We start from the raw sequence: 25816 nt of genomic DNA, 5'->3' as shown, positions 1-25816 counted from the left end.
TTAAAAATTCAATGTGAATGAGGAGCAAATTGACACTTAAGACAGAAGGGTTTGCAGATAATTAGGAAAGCAGTCAAATGGGAAAGAAGGTCCATGGATGTACTGAAAGTTGTCCAGAGAGAGGGAGGAAGTGCGAGGAGCAAAGAGACACCTTGGATGTGAACTCCCTGCAGTCTTGGCTGTGTTTCAGGCTCCAAGCGTGACTTTGTCTATTTCTGCTCTGCTCTGAGGTGATAATGGGCTGTCAGCACTCCAGTCACCCTGCTCCCTCCTCCCTAGTGAGCGATGAAAGGACAGAAGTGGAAAGGGGAGGGGATGAGAATAGGGCTGGAGGACTAATTTGTTATGTCGCTAATTGCATTGTGTATTTTTATTCGGAGGATGATACACCAAACAGTTTGTTTTCTGCTCTCCTCTGTTGCAGTTTGAAACTGGAGTGTGAGAAATTGGCCACGGAGAAGACGGAGATCCAAAGACACTACGTTATGGTGAGACGCCTCTTCCAAAAACAAACGCAGTGCCAAGTCACAGAAATCGCTTTCAAGTGTTTGCCACATAGCCAAAGAAAAAAAAAAAGAGATTGAAATTTCAAACTGAAAAACGCATGTACATGCAATTATTTTGTCTGCTTATCAGACAAAATCAAAGTTAGGATCCAACATTCAGAGCAGTTTTACTTTGTTTCAAGAGATTATTCCACATAATATCAGAGCAGCAGCAGTAGTAGTTCTAACCATTTTTTAAAAATGTAATCATAATCCACAATGTTACTATCTGGCAAGAAAAATGTGAATCTTTGTTATTGCATGTGTGAAGGTTTATTTTCTAGAATTTATTTTTTATAGATGAACTAATGAATGATGTAGCAGCAAGATTTTAAAATTTGATTGGTAATTTGTCGAATAAAGAAATTTCCCTGAAGTTGGTCAGCACGCCATCACTTAAGGTTTGTGTCCATGCATGTGTGTGTGTGTTATAATAATCCCATCTAGAGCTGCATTGAATCTTTACAATGGTAAAAACTACAACATTAACAGTATGCGTGCAATGCAAAAAGTGTCTCTTAAACTTTTTGGCTTCCAGTCAACTAAATAAGAGTTAGAAGAAAACAGCTTCAGAGGCACCAGCTCTGAGTTTAAATTCTGACACATATTGTTTTTCCTGGAAGGACTAAAACACTTATGAGAGAAGCACATAAGTCTTTGGTTTTTAGTACTGTAAAAAGGTGTGTTAAAGTACATGTTATGTGTTGCTTCTTCTAAAATGAGTTGTCGTTCTTAGTATTGCACGCATGCATGGATTAGTTCCTCGAAGTTTGTTGCTCTTACTGCTGTCGGATAAAGAGGTTGGGACCCACAGCACTGGAACAAGAGCTGCACTAAGTTCAAACAAGCCAGTTTCAATGTGTTCATGCATGGCTCACATGGAGTCTGCAGTCCATGCTTTTAAAAGCGATAAGGCAACAAGTTCTCATAAAATGAGAAGAAGTACAATAATACAAGGAATCGGCAGCTCCTCAATATTTTCACATTCTGAATTATGTTGTTCTTTATTATTGATATCTAATTATTTTCCATGTATTACATTTTATAGATGACAAGTTTTCACTCGGGTTGATTTGCACTGTTGCCACAATTATGGAGCTCAAGTTTTCCAGAACAATGTCATGAAATCATAGGGAAAAAATACACAAAAGAATAAATATTCTGACATGCACTCCAACAGCAGATTATTTTTTTCTGTATGAATAAGGGGCCAAAACCCTTGGTCCGTCTTTGATTTTTAAGTCTGCCATCCCCCCCTGCCCTCGCCATGCCAAGTCTTGATTTACTTGTGATCAGAGCCAACAAGCGGCACAGCTGACAGAGTGTGAGCTGCCCAGAACCTGCTGTTCCAAAAAAACAGCTATGTGGCAATTCTGGCACAGAGTCTAAGCTTGTGAGGGGGAGGAGATGGTAGCTGGCATCGGCTCTTTTTCGCCGGCTGATGATTTGGAGTAGTTTGGATGTTGCTAAGCAACAGGCGAAACTTGGCAAAGAGCTGCTAGGTGGAGCTGCCAGGGAAGGCATCTTTTATGGAGGCTTAGAGGCAAACACACGCAGACAGAGGAGTGTGCGCTCACTCGCATGGCTCGATTTAAAACATGCTCGCACCAAAGCATGCAAAGCACATAGGTGAACACGCCCACACAGTTGTAGACTTGTGCTTGAAACACAAACACTCACGCACACACCTGCACTCGCGCACACGCATATGAATGCTGACTGCCAGGAGAAATATCTGGAGACAGGGGACCCCTGCCATCTCCTCTTCCAGCCTGCCAGCCTGTTTTGGCTGCTCCACTGCCAATCTCCTCTCCCCACTACCAGCCGCACTGAAAAGCAAATGTCAGCCTGTCACTTTTCAAAGCATCTGACTTTAAAATGTTCTCCTTTTTGTCCATCTCTGAGGGAAGAGGGGCATCCTCGGCCATCTCCGTGGCATTCATCTCCTCTGGCGTGTCTCGCATCTCCTCATGCTTTGAGATAAAAGCAGCGATCCAGAGGCTCACATTAGACTTGATTATCGCTGCAGTTCGTCCAGCCACAATTTCAATCAATTTGTATTTCTGGCTTGGATTGAAGTGACACTAGAGTTGCTTCAGTGCCTCTGACTTCAACAGTCGAGGTTAAATTAGTGGCAATGTGCTTTTAGCGACATACGGCACCTCAGAGTGCATGTGTTTACAGTCGGATGATTCTGGCAGCAAAAAGTTTCCGCTAGTTTCAATTGTTTCTCTGCAGTTTTATTTGGAGCGTTTTTGGATTTGATCATTAAAGACAGACTTATGCAAAGCACAAAATCCCTCTTTCCTGAATATGCTGTTGTTTTATGGGTAACCCTAATAAAGGTTTGTAGAAATGAGCACTCACCTGTTTTTCTTCATAGTGATTTATTTATTTATTTTTTGTTATTTTGGGATTGCAGACGCAAAGTGTTCTGTTACTTGTGCTGGCGGTGAGGTTGTTAAAGTCTAATTTGTTTTCCTTTGCATCTGTCCTATTCCTGTCTGCTGCACAATTGTGCTCATAAAATGTTTGTATCTAATGCAACATCACAAAAATGCAGCTTGGTTATCATAGCAGAAACATCAGCAGACTATTTGCTCTTCAGCCTACTCCCCTCTGACTTGCATAGTTTATATTGTATGTAGACCCTTAACACATATTAGCCTACTAGATATTGCATCACAGCAGTCTTTTATGATGCATATTGCAATTTTAGCGATGCTTGCAAATCGAGATATTGTGCAGCGATAACTGCACAATATGATGCACAAAACAACTATCATATTGGTAAAGATTAAATGGTACTTGAGCACATCTTTGGAGTAATGCTCTGCTGGGAACATGTTTTACTGTGACAGTTTAAAACTATGTTGAGGATTCATTGTTAATCTTGGGCTTTTCATCTAAGCTTTTGGTAATAAAACAATATCTTAAACTCTGTTTTATTGCCATTTTATACTAGAAAGTTGAAACTGTAGGCATCTTTGTTTGCTTAGTAAATGAAGAATCACCACTTCATATCTAAAAGCCATTCAGCACAATTATTTCAGTCCTATTCTTTATTTTGTAAAATTATGATCTTCTCCTAATCTTCTTTTTGTTTCAGTATTATGAAATGTCCTACGGCCTTAACATCGAAATGCACAAACAGGTGAGTCATCTCCTGGTCTGCTGCTTTGCTCTGTTTCTCCTAAAACTTTTTTTTTTTTCTGGTTTCTTTCATCCTTTGACTGACATCCTTCTCTGCGCTGACTCTTGTTTTTTTCTTTTTTTTTCAAAAAGTCTGTTTTTCTTTCTCTACTGCTAATCTCGGGTTTCTGATGGACTTCTAGAGCATGTTTGCACTGCGGAGGCGTTAATAAGATCCACAAACAGAATTCATTTCTCCACCGCAGCAAAAGAGTTCTGCCCTTCCCTCTTGCCCATCATTAATCCCTGTTTGTTTCTCCTGTCATTCCTGCACTGCTCCTTTCCCCCACTGTCTTTCTGGCTTTTTTCTTAATGCTGTTATTTCTTGATCTCTCCTTTTTTAATATTATCATTTACACTATCCATGTCTCTTCTCCTCTCCATTGCTTCATTGATTTCTCTGTCTCCTGTTTGTCTGCATCCCCTCCTCCACCTCGGCCTCCTTCGCAGACATTCAGTCCATGCTGAATTTCACTTTAAATCAGGTCACTGCCTTCCTGCTGTCTACTCTCTATCTTTCTCCACTCCCTTTCTTCATTTCGCCATCTCAATCGCTTCTCTTTTGACGTGCCGCCACTGCTGCCTTTCTCCTCCTCCCGCCTCCACCCAGTCTGAATTTCCCCCCACCTCCTCTGCCTTTCTTCTGTTTCTCTTTTCTCCATTTCTCCCCTTCATCCCACATCCGTCCTTCGACAGTCATTTCCTCAACCCACTGTGCCCCCATTCCTCCTCTTTTCTCTCCTCCGCCCCCTCTTTTCATTTCCCCTCTCCCATTTCATCCTACCCTTCTATTCTCCTCCTGTAGATTGCTCATGTTCTCTCTGTTTTCTCCCCCTCTCCTGAAGATGCCATTTAGTAGCTGAAGTTCTCTAACAAGAAATCATTGTGTCTCCCTGGGGGTGGGAGGCTTTTGGGGGGAAGAAGGGGTGATGGATTCAGAGCATGGAGGGAAGAAGGGCAGGGGTTGGAAGTCCAATGGGGAGAGATGAGGCTAGTCAGAGCAATGAGAGAGGAACGTAAGGAAAAAAGAAGTGGGGGGAGGGGGAGGTAGAGGAAGGGGAGAAGTTCAGTCCAGCATCAATAAATCACTTAAGAGAAGGGAGGCTGAGGGTGTGCGTTGTGTGGAGGTGGAAATGTACATGCATTCTCCCACACACAAACACACACTTCAAAGAGTAGCTGCTGTCAACAAGATAAACAGCCTGCAGCCATAATGATGCTGTCATGATCTCTGCATGCATATCATTACTGGGCCTAACGGCCTCGTTGGACCAGCCACCAAACACGCTGGTGTGTGTCAGAGCTAACACCACAGTGTACATCACACTGATTACCGTCCGGCTGGTAAGGAAGAATGGATAAATGGAGGGATAATGGAGGAAAAGTTTGCTGCTGGCGATGGTTTAGAGTGTATCCTGGCAGACACAGCACAAAGAAGAGACCTTCAAACCCAAAAACCTTCCACCAAATGGGGAACACACACTCACAAAACTGTACATGCGTAAATACAAACACACAGAGACAAAACAGATTTGCAGAGACACACACACACACACACACACACAAGATGGGGTTTGTTGTATCTTTTCTTCTTGTCTTTGTGCATACACACACACACACACACACTCTCTCTCTCTCTCTGTGTGGGCTGGTTGTGGCCACAGCAGATGCTGTCCATGAATATTTTAGCCAAACTCTCTGGCAGAGTTTCCATTTGCATGGACCAGATGTAAGCAGCTGAAATATTTACCACTCCGGCCCTGGGAGAAGCAGGCCAAAACTCTGTGTGTGCACGTAACCTTCATGTCTGCATGTGTGTGTGCGCGTTTCTTTGTGTACATTCTCGGGTCTTGGCGGTGTGATTGTTTGTGTGTTTATTCATCAAAGTGACAGTATCTTTTTATTTTTTTCTGCTCTTTCAGACAGAGATTGCCAAGCGGTTGAACGTGATATGTGCTCAGCTCATCCCCTTTCTGACGCAGGAGGTGGGACACATACACACACACATGGACATGCAGACACTCTGCATTCAGTTCTCCGTCTCTACTTTGTGACAGGAACCCACACAAAAGTGGCCATGCCCACATTTATCAATACCTGTCAGACACACACACACACACACACAGACAGAGCTGCAGATGGACATGACAGACCGGTGTGCTTCCATTTAGACCAAAGGGCAGTATTTTTTAAGAAAAGATGCTTCTTGAAGGGTTTCATTTTACACCAATTGTCCAAGTTGTCATGTGGTCATTGAGGCACATCTCAATAAATTTAAAGGTTCAGTAAATCAGATGAAAAAGTGAAACTTGGGTATGTTCATTAAACGCAGCGCTTCAAGCATCTATTTCTGTTCATTTTAGAAATTATGGCTCAAAGCAAATTGCAGTAAAACCCCATTTTATTTTCAAATGGAATTATAGTCATCCTTAAGAGCAGTAAAGGTTGATGTACAGAAAAATTGGTCTAAATAAATCTAATACAGAGTCGGTACACATTTGGGATTCCTTTTTATGAATTACTGCAATGGTGCTGCGTAACGTGGATGTGATCAGCCTGTATCTCTGCTGAGGCGTTCAGGAAGCTCAGGTTTAATCGCGGCCTGTCCGAATCCTTGGGTTTGGTGTTCATCTTACTCCATAGATTCTCTATGGGGTTCAGGTCGGATCAGTTTGCTGGCCAACCAGAAACGGGAAGACCCAGGTATCTAACCAACTTCTGGTACCAGGGTGCGTGTGTGTGTGTGTGTGTGTGTGTGTGTGTGTGTGTGTGTGTGTGTGTGTGTGTGTGTGTGTGTGTGTGTGTGTGTGTGTGTGTGTGTGTGTGTGTGTGTGTGTGTGTGTGTGTGTGTTTAGGGTGGGTACCAGCCACTGCTGGAAAATAAAATCAGCACCTCGATAAAACCAGCTGGCTGATGGAAGTGTGATATTCTCTAAAGTTTCCTGGTCGATGGCTGAGTTGACTTTGTGCTTGATAAAACAGAGTGGACTGACACCAGCAGATGAAATGATGTGGAAACTTTACACTGCACCAAAAGCAACGTAAACTCTATTCCTTTGCATTTTTCCTCCAGAAGAAATTAAATGCAAGGTTTGCTTTTGTGTAAAATTAAGAATTTTAACTTCTTTTGAACTTTCCACCGAATGGGGAACACACACTCACATCTCCATATCTTCTCTAAGATGCTTCTGATTTCCAATGATAGGTTTACCAGGAGGAGCGCTGTTGTCCTAGTCCATGTCGTGGTTACGTCTGTTTGCTGAAGAACAAACTGGAACTTTTTTTTCATGTCATGTGAATCTAACCTTAAGCTCTTTCATATGCTTTGCTTCATAATCCTTCAAACTGGGTTCATGTTGCCCAAAAATGTTTTTCTGCCATACTTTTTCCTTCCATTTAACTTTCCATGAATGGTCTTTGTGAACAGCCAGCTTGTTGTAATTAACTCTCTTAAAGAAAGATAAACCATCTCCTTGATTGCTTAAGACATAATATGGGCAGAAGTTTTTTGTGTTAAAGACATTTGACTTTTAATTAGTCAAGAGTTATTCCTATTCTTGGGTTTTAATTAGCTGAAAGTCTTAAAAATCAACAGAATGAGGACTGGAATTTTGTGCTGCTTGTTATGAGTTTATAAAGAAGCTTTACTTTTTGAATTGGACTTCTGAAATTAATGATCATTTTGATGATGTCTTGATTTGTGTAAATGCTCCTGTTTTTATGTAAAGTTAAGGACTGTAAGTTGACTGGTTGATGTTCTGGTTTGATCCGCAGCACCAGCAGCAGGTGGTCCAGGCCATGGAGCGCGCCAAACAGGTGACCATGGGGGAGCTAAATGCTTCGATAGGGGTACGTGGGCTCCCCCCTCTGCCTCAGAGCGTGTGTACCTTATACTCCCATATTTTATTTTTCCTCCTTTTTTTCTTTTCCGTTTTGTAGCACAAGCCAACCTGTTGGCATGTGGTGCATTTTAAAATGCGCTGACTTCATCGGCTCATTATTCGTTTTCAAACTGTGTTTATCAAAAACGGAGATTTGATTTCAGACCACACTTAAGCATCAGTTCAAGAAACATGAATGCTACCAAAATAAATCAATTTAAATGTTTGCTGGCATTTTCGCGAACATTGAAACATTTCTCCTTTTGATTTATTTCAAAACTTTAATCAAAATTTTCACCACAGGGCTGTTAATTGTGCCACTGCTTTGACCTTGGCATTTCTCCTTATGTGCACATCGCAGCAATTAGTTCCCTCCTCCTCCTTCCTCCTTTTCTTCTTCTTAATTACTTCCAGTGAAACCACTTCCTCCACTCCTTGTAAGTCACCCAAGTTTCTCTCGTCTTTTCTTTTTCTCTTGCTCTCTGGGTTTGTATTCATTTTCCCATGTGCAGCAGCAGCTTCAGGCCCAGCACCTCTCCCAGCACGCCCAGGGTTTGCCAGTCGGCCCACACCCATCAGGACTCCCCCACCCCGGTCTGGCACTCGGCGGAGGGTCCGGCCTGCTTGCCCTTTCCGGGGCTTTGGGGGCCCAGCTTGCAGCCAAAGATGAGAGGGCACACCTGGAGGCAGCGGCGGCAGCCTCCGCTGCTGCAGCAGAGCACCACAGAGGTACTCTTTAAATGAGGCATGACGTTCTTTTTGTGTTGCAGAGCTTAGAGGGTTGATGAGTCCAATGTTCAGGCAGGAGCCAGACAGCAAAAAAAAAAGAAAGAAAAGAAGAACACAATGCTGATGTAGGAGGAGAGTAAGCATTAAATCTTGGCGTGGTTGGATTCTGATTGATTTTTCCTTTGGAGTGCTCTCAGGGCATAGACATAGTTGCTGGTAATAATACTCCTTGGGGATACTTCTGCACATTGTATGAAGTTACGGTGAATAACTTTATGATTATGTGCATTTCTTTGTCCTTTTTCGGCCTTGCTGCGTTGCTGCTCGCTTCCTGGATGTGTTGGGACAATTTATTCCTCACCTGATCAGACCGGGAAGCCGGACCAGTGAGTGGAAATTACACCTCTACCTCACTAATGAAGCACTATCCTACCTTCCCACCATTTTGTTCCACTAATGTTCATTGTGGGAATCCTGTCTTAAATTAAGGAACTCTTTCCACAAATGCAGGAGTTAAAGAGCTAAAATGCCACCCCTGTTTATATCTATAAAATGTTAGACGAAAAGTTGATTTAAAAATTCATTACATTGCCTCAGAAACATGTTTAAAGTCCTTGAACCTTTCCATATTTTGTCACATTAAACTAAAAATTCAGTTTATGGGAATTTTATGTGATGGAACAACTCAACGTTTAGTGAAATTGTTGCTTATATTGCTCATTTTCACACCAATAGTTTTTATTCACAAATTAACCATCATCTTAAGATAATTGGTGGTAGTGGAATTTTTTGAGGAGGATAAATATTTAACAACACAAAGCCATATTTCACATTTCTTCTGCTTTGTAATCATACACAACTTCTTATTGGTCTGTCACGTAGATGTTTATGGTAGCATGACAAAGGGTCAAAAATATTTTAGGAAATAGAATATTTTTGTTCCCTTAAATAAGCTTTTATATTATACAATTTAAAAGTTACATTTCTTCTTTTTTTCTCCATTTAGGCTTTAAATTTAACTCTCAAAATTGCATTTTTTTATTACATTTTTTTGCATTTCCATCTTTGCGTATTTTCCATAGTTGCTTTTCAACTATAGAAAACAACTTGATTTCTATAGTTGAGGAGTTAGATACTATAATTTGCACAAATTAATCTAACAAAGTGTGAAAAAATATAATCTAAAACCAGTCGGGTAAAATTAAAAACACTGTTTCTTTCACCGTGTTTTGAAACGTTCCTGTTTGGAGCGATGTTATTCCACAATATGCTCACATTTGTTTTCAGCGTTTGACTTTAGCTCGCTCCCTCTCCCATCTTTTGCTCTGCCGTTAAGAAAACTCTGCCTCCTGCTGCTTCCCTCAGTGGGCCGGCCATTCGATGCAGCCTGATATTCTTTCACATTCATCTCTGCAGCTCATGAGCCTGACATGATTTATGCACTCCCCCTCACCTCATTATTACCCTCTTCCTCCTTTCCACCCTCACGCCCTTTCTCCTACTCCTCTTTATTTCCTTACTTCATCTCCTCCTCTATATAATTCCTCCTCTGCATCCTCCATCCCCTCGTGTACAAACGCTCACTCTTTTTGCCCTTTTAACCCTCCCCTCTCTGCAGAGCTCCCTCTCCAATGGGGACAAGGGTCGCCCGACAGACTACCTCAGCAACGGCAAGAAGAGGAAAGCTGAAGAGAAGGAGTTTATGACAGACTATGTGAGGACACTCTCCTCTCATAACACTCTTAAATGTTTGAGTAACTGCAGGAAAGTTTCACCGAACTCCTCCAATTCGAGTCAGATAAAAGACACGGTGTCTTTGTGCAGTGGAAGACCAGCAGACTTTAGGGAACTGCCCTCTTTCTATCTAAAATATTTACAGTTCTGACTCTCTGTACTGTTTTCTTGGAGCAACTGTGTAAGATCACATAGTCGAGTGAGTTTTAGCCAATTGCGTTGCTCGAAAGTAGAAAGTCATTGATTTGAGACTTATTTACTGTACACTGTTAAAATAGTATGAGGGTCGTTTACATTTGTACTGCTTGTTGCTTATCTTTACTTCCTGTCAAGTTTGTTTGTCTATGCTCTCTACATACAGCAGGTAACCCAGGAGTGTATTTTTTATTTATTTATTTTTATTATCACGCCCTTTTCTCTCGCAGGGCAGCGATGCGGATAAGAGCGATGATAACTTGGTGGTGGATGAGGTTAGTAGGCGGCCACCGGCCTGTTTGCTTCACTTGACCGCTTTCATCAGCATGCAACGTGTAAACACAGCCAGCAGAATCACATGAATAGGAATAATGATGCCCGCCTCTGCTTCTGCCTGACCTCATTTAGATGCACACACATCCTCAACGCATACAGGTGCACAATCCGAGCTGCAGTTCAAGCAGCCTGCGGTGTTTAAAAAAAAATAATAATAATAATAATTAATTAAACATACATGTACAATCCTGAAAAATACAGTTTTCACGTTTGCACAAACGGATAATAGAATAAAGGCAACATTTTACTCTGCTTTGAAATGTCTTGAAAAGAGGAATTTTTCTGATTAGCTTTTCAAAGTCTTGAAAATCAAGTAACAATGAATTTTGTGCTTTTTACTTTAATATGTATTTTTATTACATTTATCTCTGATTTGGCAAGACACACTTCTGTTCTAACGTCCATTCTGTCTGAAATTAGGTTTTTCAATTTCTGACTGAACATGATTTTCACTTCTTTTTGGACTCGTGACAACTAAAGATTCAGGTTGAATCTGAAGTTACTAAAACCTGCAATAAAAGTTCAGGTTTTAGTAATTTCTAAAAATCAGACAAAAACTTAAATCAAAGAAATATGATTTATGAAGGACACTCAAATCTCGATTACTAACACAAGTTACAGGTTTGAAAAAGTTCACTCTGTTTGCCCAAATGCCAAAAATCAGTAAAAGCTTTATTTTTTTTTTTTTTTTTTTTCTTTTGTGAATCCTGTATTCAAGACTTTTTTTTTAAACTACAAAAAAAAAAAAAAAAGGTCTAGAAGTTTGACGCTGGAAAAAAAAAAATGCAATTTTGATGGTAGAATGTTCAGCATCCACTGAGGCTTAAAGTCCTTTTAGGATACTTGGAGATTTTGTTCAGGCTGATATGCAATCTAAACAGCCTCCATTAAATGGAAAGGGTTTGAGCTCAGGTCATAGTTTCAGTCTAAACCTCCTATCTTGTAGTGAAATGCTCTGGAAGATCATGTCAGGATGGACATCAGTGAATTGTCAGCAGGCAATTCTGTCCACATCTGTAACTGCAGGATGTAGACAGATGTAGTGAAAGACATCACATCTTCCTCTAAGCTACCTGTGATATGTGTGTTAATGGACAGTCAAACATGTATGAGTCCAGGTTAATTAGAGCTGCTATATTTTTGAGGTAACTTATGAAAGTTTTTCTCAGGACTTCAAAATCTCCAGCTGCCTCAAAATGTTTTAGAAAATGTGTTAAATCCTAAACAAGCGGCTTCAGTGAAGTAAAGAATCTCATTCACAGTTTGTTAGTTGGTTTTTCTTCAAAGAGAGCATTTTCTTTAAAGATTATGATGAAATTCCTAAACTTTAAACATGAGTCTTGTTTAAAGCAAAACACAAACGTTAGCCGCATCGTTTAGTCTTTACTCAAAGCGCAGTGGAACGACCCCGACAAAAAATGGAGCAAAGCAAAACAATTTCAAAACCGGATAAATGTCAACTATATAAAAAAATGAAACCGGAGATACGTCTTTTCTTCTTTTTGTCATATTTAATACATTGTTGCATTTTGCATTCAGGACCCATCGTCCCCCCGCAGCGTGCAGTCGTACTCATCAAGGGAGAACGGTTTAGACAAGATCCCCCCGTCCCGTAAGGAAGGGCCCCCACAGGCCAGCCCCACCTCCCTGGCTTCATCAAGCAGCGCTCCGTCTCCCTCCCGAGGCAAAGATCCCCCACAGGTAGATGGAAATATGTGCTGTCCATCAAATCTCCGTGTTTCTCCGTAATACCACATTCACATGTGCAGCTACTCGTAAAGTGTTGCTTTCTGAGCACATCGCTTTTTCACGCTGCCACACTGTTATTTTGCCGTTTTGTTCAGGATCAGTAGTTTCTCACTTATTTTGCTACAACTGTCCAGCCATCCCTCAGCGATTGTGTTGCCATTTTATCATTGTGGGTTATATTTTGTAATTCATTTGCCTTCTCGGTCTTTCTACCGGTGAGTGAATTATTTTGTGTTTTCCTTTTATACACAGATCCCTGTAAAATGCAGTTATTCTAAAAATAAAATACTCAGAAAACAAAAAGAAAACAAAACAAATGTGTAGCTGAATTAAGCAATTTAAAAGAGAAAATGTACAAGATTTGTATGGACATTTGTGCATCAACACAAGAGTGCAGTGCTTTTGCCTCTTTGAGACAGTTTCTACTTTCAGTACCTGATAATTATCCAGTGTTAATTTGTGTTTTTGACACTGAAAAGGTTTGAAAAGCAAAACTAAAACGTAGGCCAAATCCAGTCTGCACTGGCTGCATGATAATAGTGAGGCTCAATGAATTTTAAGGGGAATCAATAATTTAACCACTTGTGATTTTGTTAAGCAATAAACTGTTTTGTTAATCATCCACTGAACAAATATATTAACATCACATTTTTAGAGACACTTTCTCTCTAAAAATGTCTGTGAGAGTAGATGCTGCTGCACTGAAAGCATTTTTCTCTTATTCCGTCATGTTCACAAAAAATATTTTGTATTGAATGACTGAATATAATGAATGAATGTTCTGTAGTGAATTACCTGCCATCACATCTCTGCCTTTGTCTCCTTTTCTGTCCTCCAGAGAGAGAAATCGAGCACCCCTGGCATGAAGCCGGGGACCCCTATGTCTCAGGAGTCCAACACCCCTGGGCCGAGTGGCCCCCCACAGTTCAGACCGGTGCCAGGAAAGCCCGGCGTCGACCCACTTGGTACTCATGTCTCTATGTTTAACCATTCCTTAGCTTTAATGCTAACTGTGTAGCTCTGTAATTAACAGTCTGCACTCAACAGATCAATTAGAATAGGATTTCACTTTTGCACTTCAGCCTGCAGTGACCCTTTTCCTTGCTGCGTCAGTCAAAGCCGGGCTGCAGTAGTTGGTATGAGCGTCGGCTCGCTCCTCACCACCGACCACCATCTGGACTTAATAAGCAGCTGTGGGCAGAAATATTCAGCGTGCTTCACTTTTTAAATGGAAGGATTAGGAGAGGTGATGGACTGTGACTGTGAGCCGCTTCATAATGAGCCTCCATCTAGATTCCACTGTTTCTTTTTCTTTTTTCTTTTTTTTCACACATCGCTTGTTGGTGTCTGCTCCAATTTTGCACACTCTATTATGCATGCGAGCACGCATATATACACAATGCACCTACATGTGCCATCAGAGAACATAAAGGATGAGGATACACACAGATGTACCACGTACGGCCTCCCTGCAGGATGCCATGGTGGCCAGCAGGGGTCAGTAGTGGTCCAGGCCTACAGCTTGTTCCCAGCTCGTCAGTCACAGCCTCGTTTTAATAGATTTTGAATTATATTCAAGGCGGTGACAAAATCAGACAGAAGGATCCTGAATGACTGACACACTGAATTGTTTCCTTCAATAACAAATATGTTCAGAAATGTTTTCCAGAGCGTTGAACACTCTTCTGTCTCCTCCTCTCCCAGCTCTTGGTCTAAGGAATCCCCTGGCGGTGCAGGGGGCCTACCCTCCGGGGGCTTTTGGCCTGCCCCCTCCGGGGGTGAACGGAGACCTGCCCGGAGCAGGGGGCTATGGCGCCGGCCTCCACCTGGTCTCCCCTCAGATGAACGGAGCTGCGGCGGCTGCAGCGGCTGCAGCTGCTGCGGGCTACGGCCGGTCCCCTGTGGTGAGGCCGGCGCGCTGCAGATAATTTGTCTTTGCAGTGTCACTGTCATATGTGGTGCCTCAGCATATAAAGCTGTCAGAAAGGGCAAAAATCTGGATATTTATGGAGAGGACATGAGTGTTTCAAAGAAAAAGCAGCTGCAGTGTGATTTATCTTTAAGAATCTGGCAGTCTGTGACCTTGCCTCTTAAAAACCTCTTTGCTCTTTTATTATCTTGTTTTATTCAGATCTTTTTATCCAGATACTGTCACTGTATTATTCATTTTAATGAGCTAGTGCTCTTCTTTATGAACCACTGTCTTTTTAGTCTCTCCTTAAGCCAGTTTTTTTTTTTGTTTGTTATTCTAAAGCATCTTATCTGGTGCAGGTGGGCTATGAGTCTCCACACTCGCATATGAGGGTCCCTGGGCTTCCGGCCAGCCTGCAGTCGGCCTCAGGAAAACCGTGAGTTTCCTCTTCCTAATTATTTAAATCTTCTCTGGTTTAAAGGTGATCCCATCAGTTCAGAAGAAATGTCCAGCTCAGTGTTCAGGTCAATGGTTTGATGGGTTTTTCTTATTTTTAGTCTCAAATAAAAGCAGGAAAGACAGAATCTGTAAAAAGCTCCCAGGTTTTCTTTTAAATTATGTGGATTGTATCTCATAGCACACATTCAAGATGATAATGAGATTTTACCAAAGACCAAATACGGTGATTTGCAAAAGTGTTTGTCCTGCTTGAACTTTTTCACATTTTCTCCCTTGACAACCACAACTTTCAGCACATTTTAACTGCAGTTTAATTTGTGATCATCAAACTAAAAGCGCTGGAAATAAAATACTTGGAATGTGAAATGTTCACATTCAGCCCCCTTTTTTTGATAGTACAATTAAAAAAATTAGCGAGTTGATTTCAGAAGTTACTAGATTAGTAAAGAGACTCCACCTTCAGATCACTGAATCTCAGTATAAACGCAGGAACACCCTGAATTCACATTCCTCACTGTGAAGCTCAGTATTGGCAGCATCATGCTTCGCAGATGCATTTCTACCTAAGGGACGGGGAAACTGGTCAGAGTTGATGGGAGAACGACAGATTGAGAAGAAAATTTGGCACTTTGAATATTTTAAAAGTAGATATATGTTGTTCAGTAATCAGTATGATTAAATTTGAGGTATTTTGCAAAGAACTCTGGGTAAACTGTTTTGCCTCCCTAAGCTAGTAGAGTATTTAATAAAAGACTTGTAGCAAAAAATGTTTTGAATATTGAAAGAGGGCGGCTTAATACAAAAGCATGCTACACTCTTCAGGTTCAGTGTTTGTCAAACCACATAATATTATTAGCTTTCTGCTTTGTCATAAGCACAGTTAAACACCAGTCCAAATAAACATCACTCTTGTTTCGATCATAAATGCATATTTCAATCAGTTCTTTCCTCCCTCCTTCCCAGCGCCTACTCGTTCCACGTGAGCGCCGACGGCCAGATGCAGCCGGTGCCGTTCCCACCCGACGCCCTGCTGGGCCCGGGCATCCCGCGTCATGCCCGTCAGATCCACACGCTGAGCCACGGGGAGGTGGTGTGCGCCGTCACAATCAGCACCTCCACACGCCACGTCTACACCGGGGGCAAAGGCTGCGTCAAGGTGTGGGACATCAGCCAGCCGGGAAGCAAGAGCCCCATGGCCCAGCTGGACTGTCTGGTGAGACATGATGGGAGAGTGGGAGACAAATCCAGCAGCATACTTTATTGCATCATGCGTAAAGTTGACGCACTACACACCCTCCGTGTCCAATCAGAATCGGGATAACTACATCCGTTCCTGCAAGCTGTTGTCCGACGGTCGGACCCTGATCGTTGGAGGCGAGGCCAGCACGCTGTCCATCTGGGATCTGGCCACGCCGACTCCCCGCATCAAGGCGGAGCTGACGTCGTCCGCCCCGGCCTGCTACGCCCTGGCCATCTCCCCCGACAACAAGGTCTGCTTCTCCTGCTGCAGCGACGGCAACATCGTCGTCTGGGACCTGCACAACCAGACGCTGGTCAGGTAGGAACAAAAACAACAGATCAGTCAGAAATGGTTTCAGTCGGAGGAGGAGAGCAGATGGAAACTAAGGAAATGCTCAGATTAGTTTTTAGTAAGTTGCCGCTGGTCAGCAGTTCTGGCAAAATCAACTGTTAAAAAGCTAGATTCCTAGTTTTCAGCTGAGCTTGTGTTTCGCTCTATAAAGTGCAATTTGGAAAGTTGCTGGCAGGTTATTAATGGTTTTGCCATTAGAACAGGGGTAAATACTCCCGAAGAACAATTTTCTTTCACCACATTAGCATTGCAGTCTTAAATCTTCTTTCACCGAATTTCCAGACAAGACGAGCCATAAACTCATCCGCAGGAGACATTTCTGCTGCTGCATGTTCAACTGTTTATCTACATGCAGTGCAGCAGCTATTAGCATCTGTTGCTCATAAAACAGACAGGAAACTACCAGGACAAGCTCCCAGAGGACCCATCCTTTAGTTTATAAACTGACAAGCTTCAGGAAAAAAATGACCTGATATTATCTCCTCATGCATCTAAAATGCTGACAGCCCAAAATGTAACCGGATCTCGTATGTGGAAGGCATAATAGGTTAGCTATCCCACACATTTATACAGATATTCATGACCGTTTGTTTCTCTGAAACTTGAATAGAAAATTTAGCAAACGTATCACCTTTTTCTGTTTCTGTCACTTTGTACCACAAGCAGTGATGTCAGTAATGCATTACAAAGTAACGCGTTACTCTAATCCGACCACTTTTTTCAGTAACGAGTGATCCAACATGTTACTGTCTCAAACGCAGTAATCAAATTTAAGTTACTTCTCCAAATCACTGTGTGCTTCTGTTAGTTTTACAGACAGTGGTGGAACACGCAAAAATGACTAAAGTTTATTTTTTGGACTGTTGTAACCCTTAAACAATCTCCATTGTTCGATAAAATAACTTTCAACTTAGTATTGGCAACACTCAACATAATTTTTATATTAACCAGTACCAGGTTATATTGGTGGTGCAGGGTTGTTGTCAGCAGGTGCTGAAAGTAACTAATAAAGTAATGTGTTATCTAACTTAGTTACTTTCCAAATCAAGTCATCAGTAAAGTCAATAAATGACTTTTTAAGGAATAATCAGTAATCTGATTAAAGTTACTTTTTAAAACTATGCCATTACTGACCAAAAGAGCATCAAATGTATGAAAGTCTCAGTGAATTCAACCAGACTTTCATATAGTCTCATTGCATATTGTGTGTGTGCATGTGGATGAATCGTCTCCCTGCACTGCAGAAAGTTTACAACAGAGGGAGGATCACACATTTACTGAAAGAAATGTCCTTTCTTGTGCAGGCAGTTCCAGGGCCACACAGACGGAGCGAGCTGCATCGACATCTCCAATGATGGCACCAAGCTCTGGACAGGAGGGCTGGACAACACGGTCCGCTGCTGGGACCTGAGAGAGGGCCGGCAGCTGCAGCAGCACGACTTCACCTCACAGGTACTCAGTCAGGACTCTGAAACCTGAAGTTAGCAACACAACAACAAAAATAATCACCCTCCCTGTGTGGCCCAGATCTTCTCCCTGGGTTACTGTCCCACGGGCGAGTGGTTGGCTGTGGGGATGGAGAGCAGCAACGTGGAAGTGCTGCATGTCTCCAAACCCGACAAGTACCAGCTGCACCTCCACGAGAGCTGCGTCCTCTCCCTCAAGTTCGCATACTGCGGTACGCGCACACACACTGAAAACCTGCATCCACTACGTAACACTACTTTAGGGTATTTGATCACAGGGAGGTAAAACCCATTTTCCTGCCGGTCAGAACCATCCGTAGCTCACCCCAACCCCCATGAGGCTTTATCTGCTGACAGCAGTGTGTTTTGTCCTGTAGGTAAATGGTTCGTGAGCACGGGGAAAGATAACCTCCTGAACGCGTGGCGGACGCCCTACGGATCCAGCATATTCCAGGTAGAATTTGCTCACGGGACACAATAAATTTGACTTGGCAAACCTGAGAGCTTCAGTTCCTCTTTGTAAAGCTTCCTTCCTGTTTGTCTCTACACACAGTCAAAGGAGTCTTCGTCAGTTCTCAGCTGTGACATCTCACCTGATGACCAGTTCATTGTCACCGGCTCTGGGGACAAGAAGGCCACAGTCTATGAAGTCATTTACTGATCTCTGATTGTCTCCTCACTGAAAGCTAACAATCCCCGGGGGCCAAGCCGAGGGCCCCCCTTCCTGCACCAGTGACTGTACAGGGTGTCGGCCGTGTGTGAAGAGCAAGAGACACTCAACTCGTACTTCGTCGTTTTGTTCGCATTTGTGAGAAATGAGCGAGAGAGAAGCAAGGAGAAAATAAACATTTTCTGGAAAATAAACATTGGTGTTTAATGCTCTGAGAAAGGTGATTAGTCTATAGCTACGCTAATGTGGGATTCCTCCAAAGAACTTTTTTTTTTTTTAAACAAAATAAAACCTCTGTAGTGCAAAAGAAATTAGAAGAAAACATTTCTTTTTTTTTAACCTTTGGATTAATTGCAAACAGTTGAACTGATTTGAATGGAGGAGGTTCAATTAGAGCTGTCCTGACGGGGGTCCAAGCCGGAGTCATCCCGGCTCCGTGTGGGTTGCTCTTCTGACGTTCCAGACACTTTTTGCTTTTCCATTTTCTTTTTTTTTTTATTTCAGCATCATGATTGTAACATTTTTTTCATGTGTACGTGACAGAACAGGGCTCGGTTGGCTTCCTCTGAAATATCCAGAGAATCAAACTACACTGCTCAAAAAAAATATAGGGAACACTCAAATAACACATCCTAGATCTGAATGAATGAAATAAATATAAAAATAATTTCCACCTGTTGTCTATTCCATTTGCACAACAGCAGGTGATATTGATTGTCAATCAGTGTTGCTTCCTAAATGGACAGTTTGATTTCACAGAAGTTTGATTCACTTGGAGTTATATTGTGTTGTTTGAGTGTTGTCTTTATTTTTTGGAGCAGTATATTTTTCATTCATTTAAAATTGGGGAAAACGATCTCAAATCCAAGACTTGGAAGTCGGTTCAAACAACAAGACCTCTTGTGTTTCAGGGTAAGCGCATCTGTCATTCAGTATTTCATGTTCTTTCGTTGTATTTGTTAGGGCACATTCAGACGGACTGGCCTGTGTTTTCATAGCTACCATTCTGATCCATGAACCTTGAACATGAACATGTAAATAAAGGTCTCTAAAGGCAAAGGAGATTGTCCTCAGTGTTGCTTTTAGAACATCGATTTGAACATATGTTTTTGAAAATCCAACAGTGTCCTGCTTTTTTTTTTTTTTTTGTCTTCTTGACCCTTTGCCTGTGTGTGTGTGTGTGTGTGTGTGTGTGTGTGTGTGTGCGCTTGTCTGTGTGATGGAAGAAATTTAAATAATCGTGCGAGTTTTCCAAGTCAGGCTTTTGGCAGATTTAATCTGGATGTTTCAAACTGTGTAGAGAAGGGGGGAGAAATGGAAGCATTTGTTGCCTATTTGTTCAAACCCTACCAGCCAGAACAGCGTGTTCTCACAGCATGGCGTCAGAAAAGCATCTTAGAAATATTTAGATGAGAAACGAAGGCTGCTGAAGGTGAACGCGCGCTGCCTCCTCTCTCCTGTGATGACTGCGTTTCGCTCATTCAGAGGGATCTCCAAGTTCCTTCGACTGTCTGGGGGATCAGAGGTGAAGCAGGGGGGGAGGAATTGTCTTGGGATTTGAACGCGCAGCATGAACCGTCGTCCGTAGCGCTGCTGCTGTAAGATCTCAGACTTTCACGGCGGGGCTTGTGTTTAGAGTGTGTGTTGTTGAGGCAGAGGGGATCTGAACTCATTACGATGATGCTCCAGAGGATGCTTTTCAGTGATCGTGGAGAACGTTCCACTGAGATGCTTTAGAGGGTCTCGACATCAGGACCTGAAGCAATCGGATTGATTGTGATGAATCGATTATTGTAATAACGGTCAACCAATTTAGGAATTGATTAATCATTAGCTGGAGCATGTAGACCGTAAACATTGCCATTTGCTGCAGGAACGCTGCCACGCTCAGCAGTATCATGGCACAGAGAATATGTACATTTGTATATAAGATGAAAAGCCTTTGCAAATATTTTCCACCCTGAACTATGTAGGTTTAGCTCAACCTGGTTCACATTCCACACTAAATGGAAAAATAACCCAAATCTCAGCAGTGAGGCTGGATGTACAAAGCAAATACTTGCCTCCTTTTGTCAGCAGTAATTACATATTTATAAGAATTGCTAAAAAGGAAACTATTCACTAACATGTTGACCTGCTAATGTTACAACACAAAGATTTCAGCATGGCACAAACTATGAACGTTCTGTTTGTTATTGAATGAAAATGAAAGAGTTTGACACCTGAAATGATGAGCACAAGTTTGGTTTATTCTTCACAGATAGCATTTGTTGTACAGCACAAGGAAGAAGAAAAAAACGCATCAGGAGGGGAAGACGCAGTGCATTAAAAAAAAAAAAAGAAAAGAAAAAAAAAGTTCCTTGGCTTTCAAAAACAGAAGAGTTAATATAAGCCGTAAAAGAAAAGCAAAGGGTTTTTTTTTGTTTTGTTTTTACACTGTTGAAACAGAAGCACAGGTTGGGCAGGGAAACGTTGATTAATTCAAACAAAGTATCAAATACAATGTCCCAAATACTGACGCTAGACCACCATATGCATAGCCATTATACAGCATCGTTTTGAGTAGCATACAAGCTTGTGTACGTGAGAATCATTTATGGCTACCTAGGGCTTTTGGACAGAGGGGGAAAAAAAGAAAAAAGAGAGGCAGGAAGCTGTACAGAACGTCTCTGACTGCAGAAGGCCCTCATGATTCTTATGTTCGGCTTCAGCGCTGCAGCTAAAAAAAAAAACAGGTAAACTTTTCTAACATTGGATACAAGTAAACAAAATTGCATACCGCCTATATTATTTTTCTGAGAAGAGGATCGTCACTGTATAAAATATGAGTTTTTTTTTCCCTTCTTCTTCCTTTGAGCAGCTCAGCTTTAGTGCAACAAGCATGCAGTGAAAGTGGAGCCTTCTTCATAGCAAATCTTTAGTTCCCGCTCAATGCAGGCAGGAATCAACAAACGCAGGAGCTGAAAACATAATAAGGGCTAGGAAACAGACTCAAGTACACTTACTACCACTTTTGAAAAGGAGGGGGATAAAGAATAAACAACAAACAGTGGAGCTCTTGGTGGGTTTTCAATACATCCCACCTGTGTTCCCTTTATCTATCTCCATATATACGTATCCCCCTCTGAGCCCAAAACGAGCCACAGGCAGCCCGAGAACATAAACATATTATACAGGACAAGCAATCACTAGTCATTAAAAAAAAAAAAATGAAATGATGCAGTGAATTAATAGAAGAAATTGAAATGTCTTTTATTTCTAAACACAGGCTCTACAGAAACGGAAAGCCCCGACAGTTTTCTTCTCATTTTGGAATATGTGAAGTGATGTGGAAAGTAGGCAAGTCCAAATAAACATATTTATTAATGCTCACTGCCACGTATGTCTGTAAGATAACTATGGTTAGCGTTTAGCACGTACTGAAAACAGATCAAACTCGTCCACATTCAAAGGTTTTAGTTGCAGCTTCATGAAATCAAAAGGAAAAACTCCAGTTGTTCAGAATTTGCTGAAGTCACTAAAGGGGTGTAACTTCACGGCTGTATTTACCGCTCAGTTCTGTTCATTTATTCTCCCATTGTGGTGGTGCAGTGAAAGTAACGCACAGCTGAGGCCTTTGCTACAAAATGGACTGTGATGGACTGAGCTGGTGAAGCATGCTGATGCTAGCATGCTGATGCTAGCATGCTTCATCAGCTCAGGCTGCTGACTATTGGGAAGCGATTAAGAGTCCAACACAGTAAAACCTCCAAACGGTTAACTTGTAAAGTGGCGCGTCTCCCTCTCAGTCCAACCCAAAGGATTTTAGAGATTATGCAGAAGGCATGGCGTATTTAAAACCAAAGTTGTCGAGTCTAAACAGTGCAACAAATTAAACTTATCTTTTGAAACGCAGCGTGCAAACTGGCACGGATCAGTAGATCTTGAGAAATGTTTGCAGATGTGTAGTAGCCCCTAAAACGGTTGATAGGTATTTTTTTTATATATATAAATTACCTGGATAATTATACCAACATCACCCTCCATAATTATTGACACTCATTGAAATGAGTAAAAAAAAAAATATGAGTAAATAAATGTTTTACTGCAGTGGCATCAGTTTGCATGAACTATTTTCAGCATCTTTCTAGCAGTGACTGATTTACCCCTCAGCATTTCCCACGCTGTCTCTGGGCAAAATAATCACGTCTTTTGTCCCAGTTCCAGTTGTTTTAAGCTTTTTAAGTATTACGCTGACTGTAAATATTGACAAGTTGAGATTAACAGCAATTTTTTGAAGCTATTTTATTTTATGACTTAATCAGCTTCAAATGATCAAAGATGGGAACATTAAAGTGAGATGTGTGCTAAATCTCAAGAGAACAGGACGTTTGTGCCCCATCATATCAATAACCCAAGAAAATATCATTTGCATTAGTTAAAATTTTTAAAAAAATAATTAAAAAGCATACAATGGTACGAAATATATTGTATTTAACGGATACAGTAAGGGTTGGCGAGAACATTTTGATATTTTCCTGAATTTAAAAAAACTTTTTCAAAATTTTTTAGTATACTACAATAAAAGGCACATTTTTAAATGTTTTTTATACACTTTTACCAGGAGAGCCAATAAACATGGAGGGTGCTGTTTGTCCTCGTCTTCAGTGTCTGTGATATGAAGACAGATTATGTTGATTACAATGCATTTTCCACTGAAAACATCAAAAACACACTTCCCATTACCTGAGATTTAGGCGCAGGTGTCTATTTGTGTAAAACGTAAATGTGACTTTAATGCACATATTAAATATGACAGAATTTGATCAGCTTTGCGCGTACAGAACAAAAAGTTTTAGTCTTAAAAAATAGTGAATATGCGACAGTTGATGAGCGACAAAGCAGAAAGTTTCACACACAGCTTCATTGCTCAGCAGCAGCTCAGATTAGTTTAAAAAGCGACGCCTGGAGATCGTTTTGGTGCCAGGCTTTTTGGCTCGGGCACAGCTGCAGACTTCCTGCGATGCCACTGCTTGAGGAAGAAAAAAAAAAGAAAAAGTGGCAATTTATTTTCACACTGTGGCATTTCCAAGGATCAGACAAGCAAGATGGGGCGTTTTAATTGGTGATCTTAGCTGGACACGGTGTGCTGTGCGCAGATAACATGCAGCAGCGCAGACCCCTCTGTTTTCAGTCAGTGGACTTGGCCAACTTCACACTTAGTTTACAGACAAACGAGAGGCGCGTTCATTTGGATTTATGTTCAAAATGTTTACCTTCTAATTCAATGATAGCCAGCGGCTTACATAACAAGGTTTAATAATCAGAGCAGGTAAGCAGGGATGGAGATGAAAAACAGCAACTAGTTGCATACAATTGGAAAGGAATTGAGATTAGTCACTGCTTAGTTAGCTGCTGATGATGACGGTGTGATCGTGTGGCGTTCATTTGCCCTCCAGTTGTGCCTCACAGTGAGCTTGGTTGTGCTGCTACTTCATCTGGGCTTTTAAATGAGAGCGAGCGGCGGCGCTTGGATGTCAGGAGAACAATCCGGAGGAATTAGAGGCAACGGATCGGCTGATGTTCTCTGTTTGTGTCTCCGGGCCACTGGGAGAATCCCATCGACTCCCCTGCTCATTAGGCTGCTGCCTTTGTCAGACCAAAATAAAATAGATATTAGGCAGGAAGACAGGGGAGGGAGGTGGGCGCTGGGATGGATGTTTAATTGGGTGCTCGGCGTGTTGTGTGTTTTTCCTCCCCGTCTCACATTCACCTCAATCGGTGGTGGGAGTTGGAGTTGGAGGGGTGTTGGTACTCTGCGCGTCTTGAGCGGATTCTCATGTCGGTTTTGTGTGGAAATCCGAAGCATCTCGCCGCATCATCGTTCCCCGGCTCCTGACACCTCTCGCTGGGGGGATGGAGCTGCAGCGTCAGCCTCATTAAGGCCTCCACTGTCTCGCTAATGAATCGATTGTGTGGTATCAGTGCTCCTGGCTGGCGCTCCCACCGTGCCGCTCCACGCCTCCTCTGGGGGCCTCCCTTCCACTGAACTCTTAATCAGGAAACAGCCCTAATTACCCCACCTCCCCACCCCACGACCCCCCGTTTAACGTCGCTTCCTTCTGCGCTATCTACTCGTTTTTCCCCCTCTCTTTCTCCTCACAACTTTATCTTTACCCTCCACCGCCCTCTCCCCTTTGTCTTCCTTATCTTGCCGTTTCTCATCCTGCCTCTCGCTCTCTCTGCCATCGTGCCTCATTCGACGAGCTTAGACCAGGTGGAGGAAGGGGGACGTCTGGGAACAACTGCAGCAGCTTATATTACAGCAGAAGAGGAGGAGAGGGCAGCGGGGAAGTGTTTCTTAGGGCTGATGGTTCGAGAGGATGAAGACGACGTTTTTGGCGGCGTTGAGAATCAAGTGGAGTCGATGCACAACAAAGAACAACAAATAAAAATAGAAAGAAAGAAGGAAAGAAAGAACGAAAAGCCTCTGTCCGTCCTGTCCTCTTATTCTTTAATACACCACTTCGTACACAGTGGCCTTCTTGTCCCCGGAGCCCGTCACGATGTACTTGTCATCTGGGGAGACGTCGCAGCTCAGCACAGACGAGGACTCCTTGGACTGGTTGAGAAGAACAGATGGGGAGAAACCCGGAAAAGAGAGAGAGAGAGAAACGAGGAAAGAATTAAAAAATATGACTCAACGGTTAATCCTCCACCGCGCGAGACATATTTGCATTTCAAAACAGCCGGCAATTATATTCCAAACAGACAAACGCCGCAGAGCCCGGATGTCTGCTCCTTTCTGGAGAAACGCCGCCGTCTCTGAGGGCGGGTTAAAGACGCGCCGCTTCCCCGGTGGCCAGAAAGGAACGACCTGTGCACCTGGCCTCGGATGATCTAAAACTGCTCCATCATCATTCATTCTCCCTCCATTCATCACAGGTTCTCCTCCTCATCCTCTCTCTCTCTCCTGTTGACTCTCTAAACTCCTCCGCCCTCTTCCCGCTACATGCGCAGCGGGCCTGTCAGTCATGGGCGCACAGGAGAGAGAGACCGTCTTACACAGGTTCCCTCATATCAGACCGAGCAGCAGGAAGTGGAAATAAAAGTAGAAAAGAAAGTCCAGAAGGAAGAAATGCACTGACAGTTAAGAGAAAACCAAAGACAAAAATGAGGGAAAACAAACAACAAACATTCCATCCAGATTGTCAAATTTCTTATCAAAGTTGCTAAAAAAAACAGAGAGAAAATACTAAAACATTTATTTTTAGAAAACAATGAATGAATAACAGAGTTGTTTTCCATGAAATCAAAAGACATTTTAGTAAACAAACAAAAAAAGGATTAAATTATTTACAAAGTGAAACAGAAGTTG

General features: G+C 42.2%; 2 protein-coding genes across 6 annotated transcripts in view; one reads left to right on the top strand and one right to left on the bottom strand.

Annotated features, from left to right (window-relative positions):
* tle2a (TLE family member 2, transcriptional corepressor a) overlaps window positions 1–19518 on the top strand; it is a 46644-nt gene extending 27126 nt beyond the window's left edge. Inside the window, exons 3-20 of one of the 3 annotated variants that reach the window (XM_055049434.1) lie at window positions 425–488; window positions 3655–3699; window positions 5660–5722; window positions 7512–7553; window positions 8131–8347; window positions 8717–8733; window positions 9966–10061; window positions 10507–10551; window positions 12152–12313; window positions 13200–13326; window positions 14066–14265; window positions 14633–14709; window positions 15696–15945; window positions 16043–16290; window positions 17628–17775; window positions 17851–18001; window positions 18167–18243; window positions 18343–19518. In XM_055049434.1, coding sequence (XP_054905409.1) covers window positions 425–488; window positions 3655–3699; window positions 5660–5722; window positions 7512–7553; window positions 8131–8347; window positions 8717–8733; window positions 9966–10061; window positions 10507–10551; window positions 12152–12313; window positions 13200–13326; window positions 14066–14265; window positions 14633–14709; window positions 15696–15945; window positions 16043–16290; window positions 17628–17775; window positions 17851–18001; window positions 18167–18243; window positions 18343–18450 — 2137 coding nt within the window. In that variant the 3' untranslated portion in view covers window positions 18451–19518. Of the gene's footprint in view, window positions 1–424; window positions 489–3654; window positions 3700–5659; window positions 5723–7511; window positions 7617–8130; window positions 8348–8716; window positions 8734–9965; window positions 10062–10506; window positions 10552–12151; window positions 12314–13199; window positions 13327–14065; window positions 14266–14632; window positions 14710–15695; window positions 15946–16042; window positions 16291–17627; window positions 17776–17850; window positions 18002–18166; window positions 18244–18342 lie in introns of all 3 variants that reach the window. The other 2 variants (XM_055049426.1, XM_055049418.1) reach the window with 2 other exon arrangements.
* Window positions 19519–22990: 3472 nt separating this feature from the next.
* tle2b (TLE family member 2, transcriptional corepressor b) overlaps window positions 22991–25816 on the bottom strand; it is a 79052-nt gene continuing 76226 nt past the window's right edge. For all 3 annotated transcript variants that reach the window (XM_055047775.1, XM_055047794.1, XM_055047784.1), the window contains exon 20: window positions 22991–25060. In XM_055047775.1, the coding sequence (XP_054903750.1) occupies window positions 24953–25060 (108 nt within the window). In that variant the 3' untranslated portion in view covers window positions 22991–24952. The remainder of the gene's footprint in view (window positions 25061–25816) is intronic.

Source organism: Poeciliopsis prolifica, unplaced genomic scaffold (genome assembly GCF_027474105.1).
Source record: "Poeciliopsis prolifica strain line A6 unplaced genomic scaffold, Auburn_PproV2 SCAFFOLD002, whole genome shotgun sequence".
NCBI lineage: Eukaryota > Metazoa > Chordata > Actinopteri > Cyprinodontiformes > Poeciliidae > Poeciliopsis > Poeciliopsis prolifica.
The sequence above is the reverse complement of the archived record's forward strand: the minus strand, read 5'-3'. Positions and strand labels throughout refer to the sequence as shown.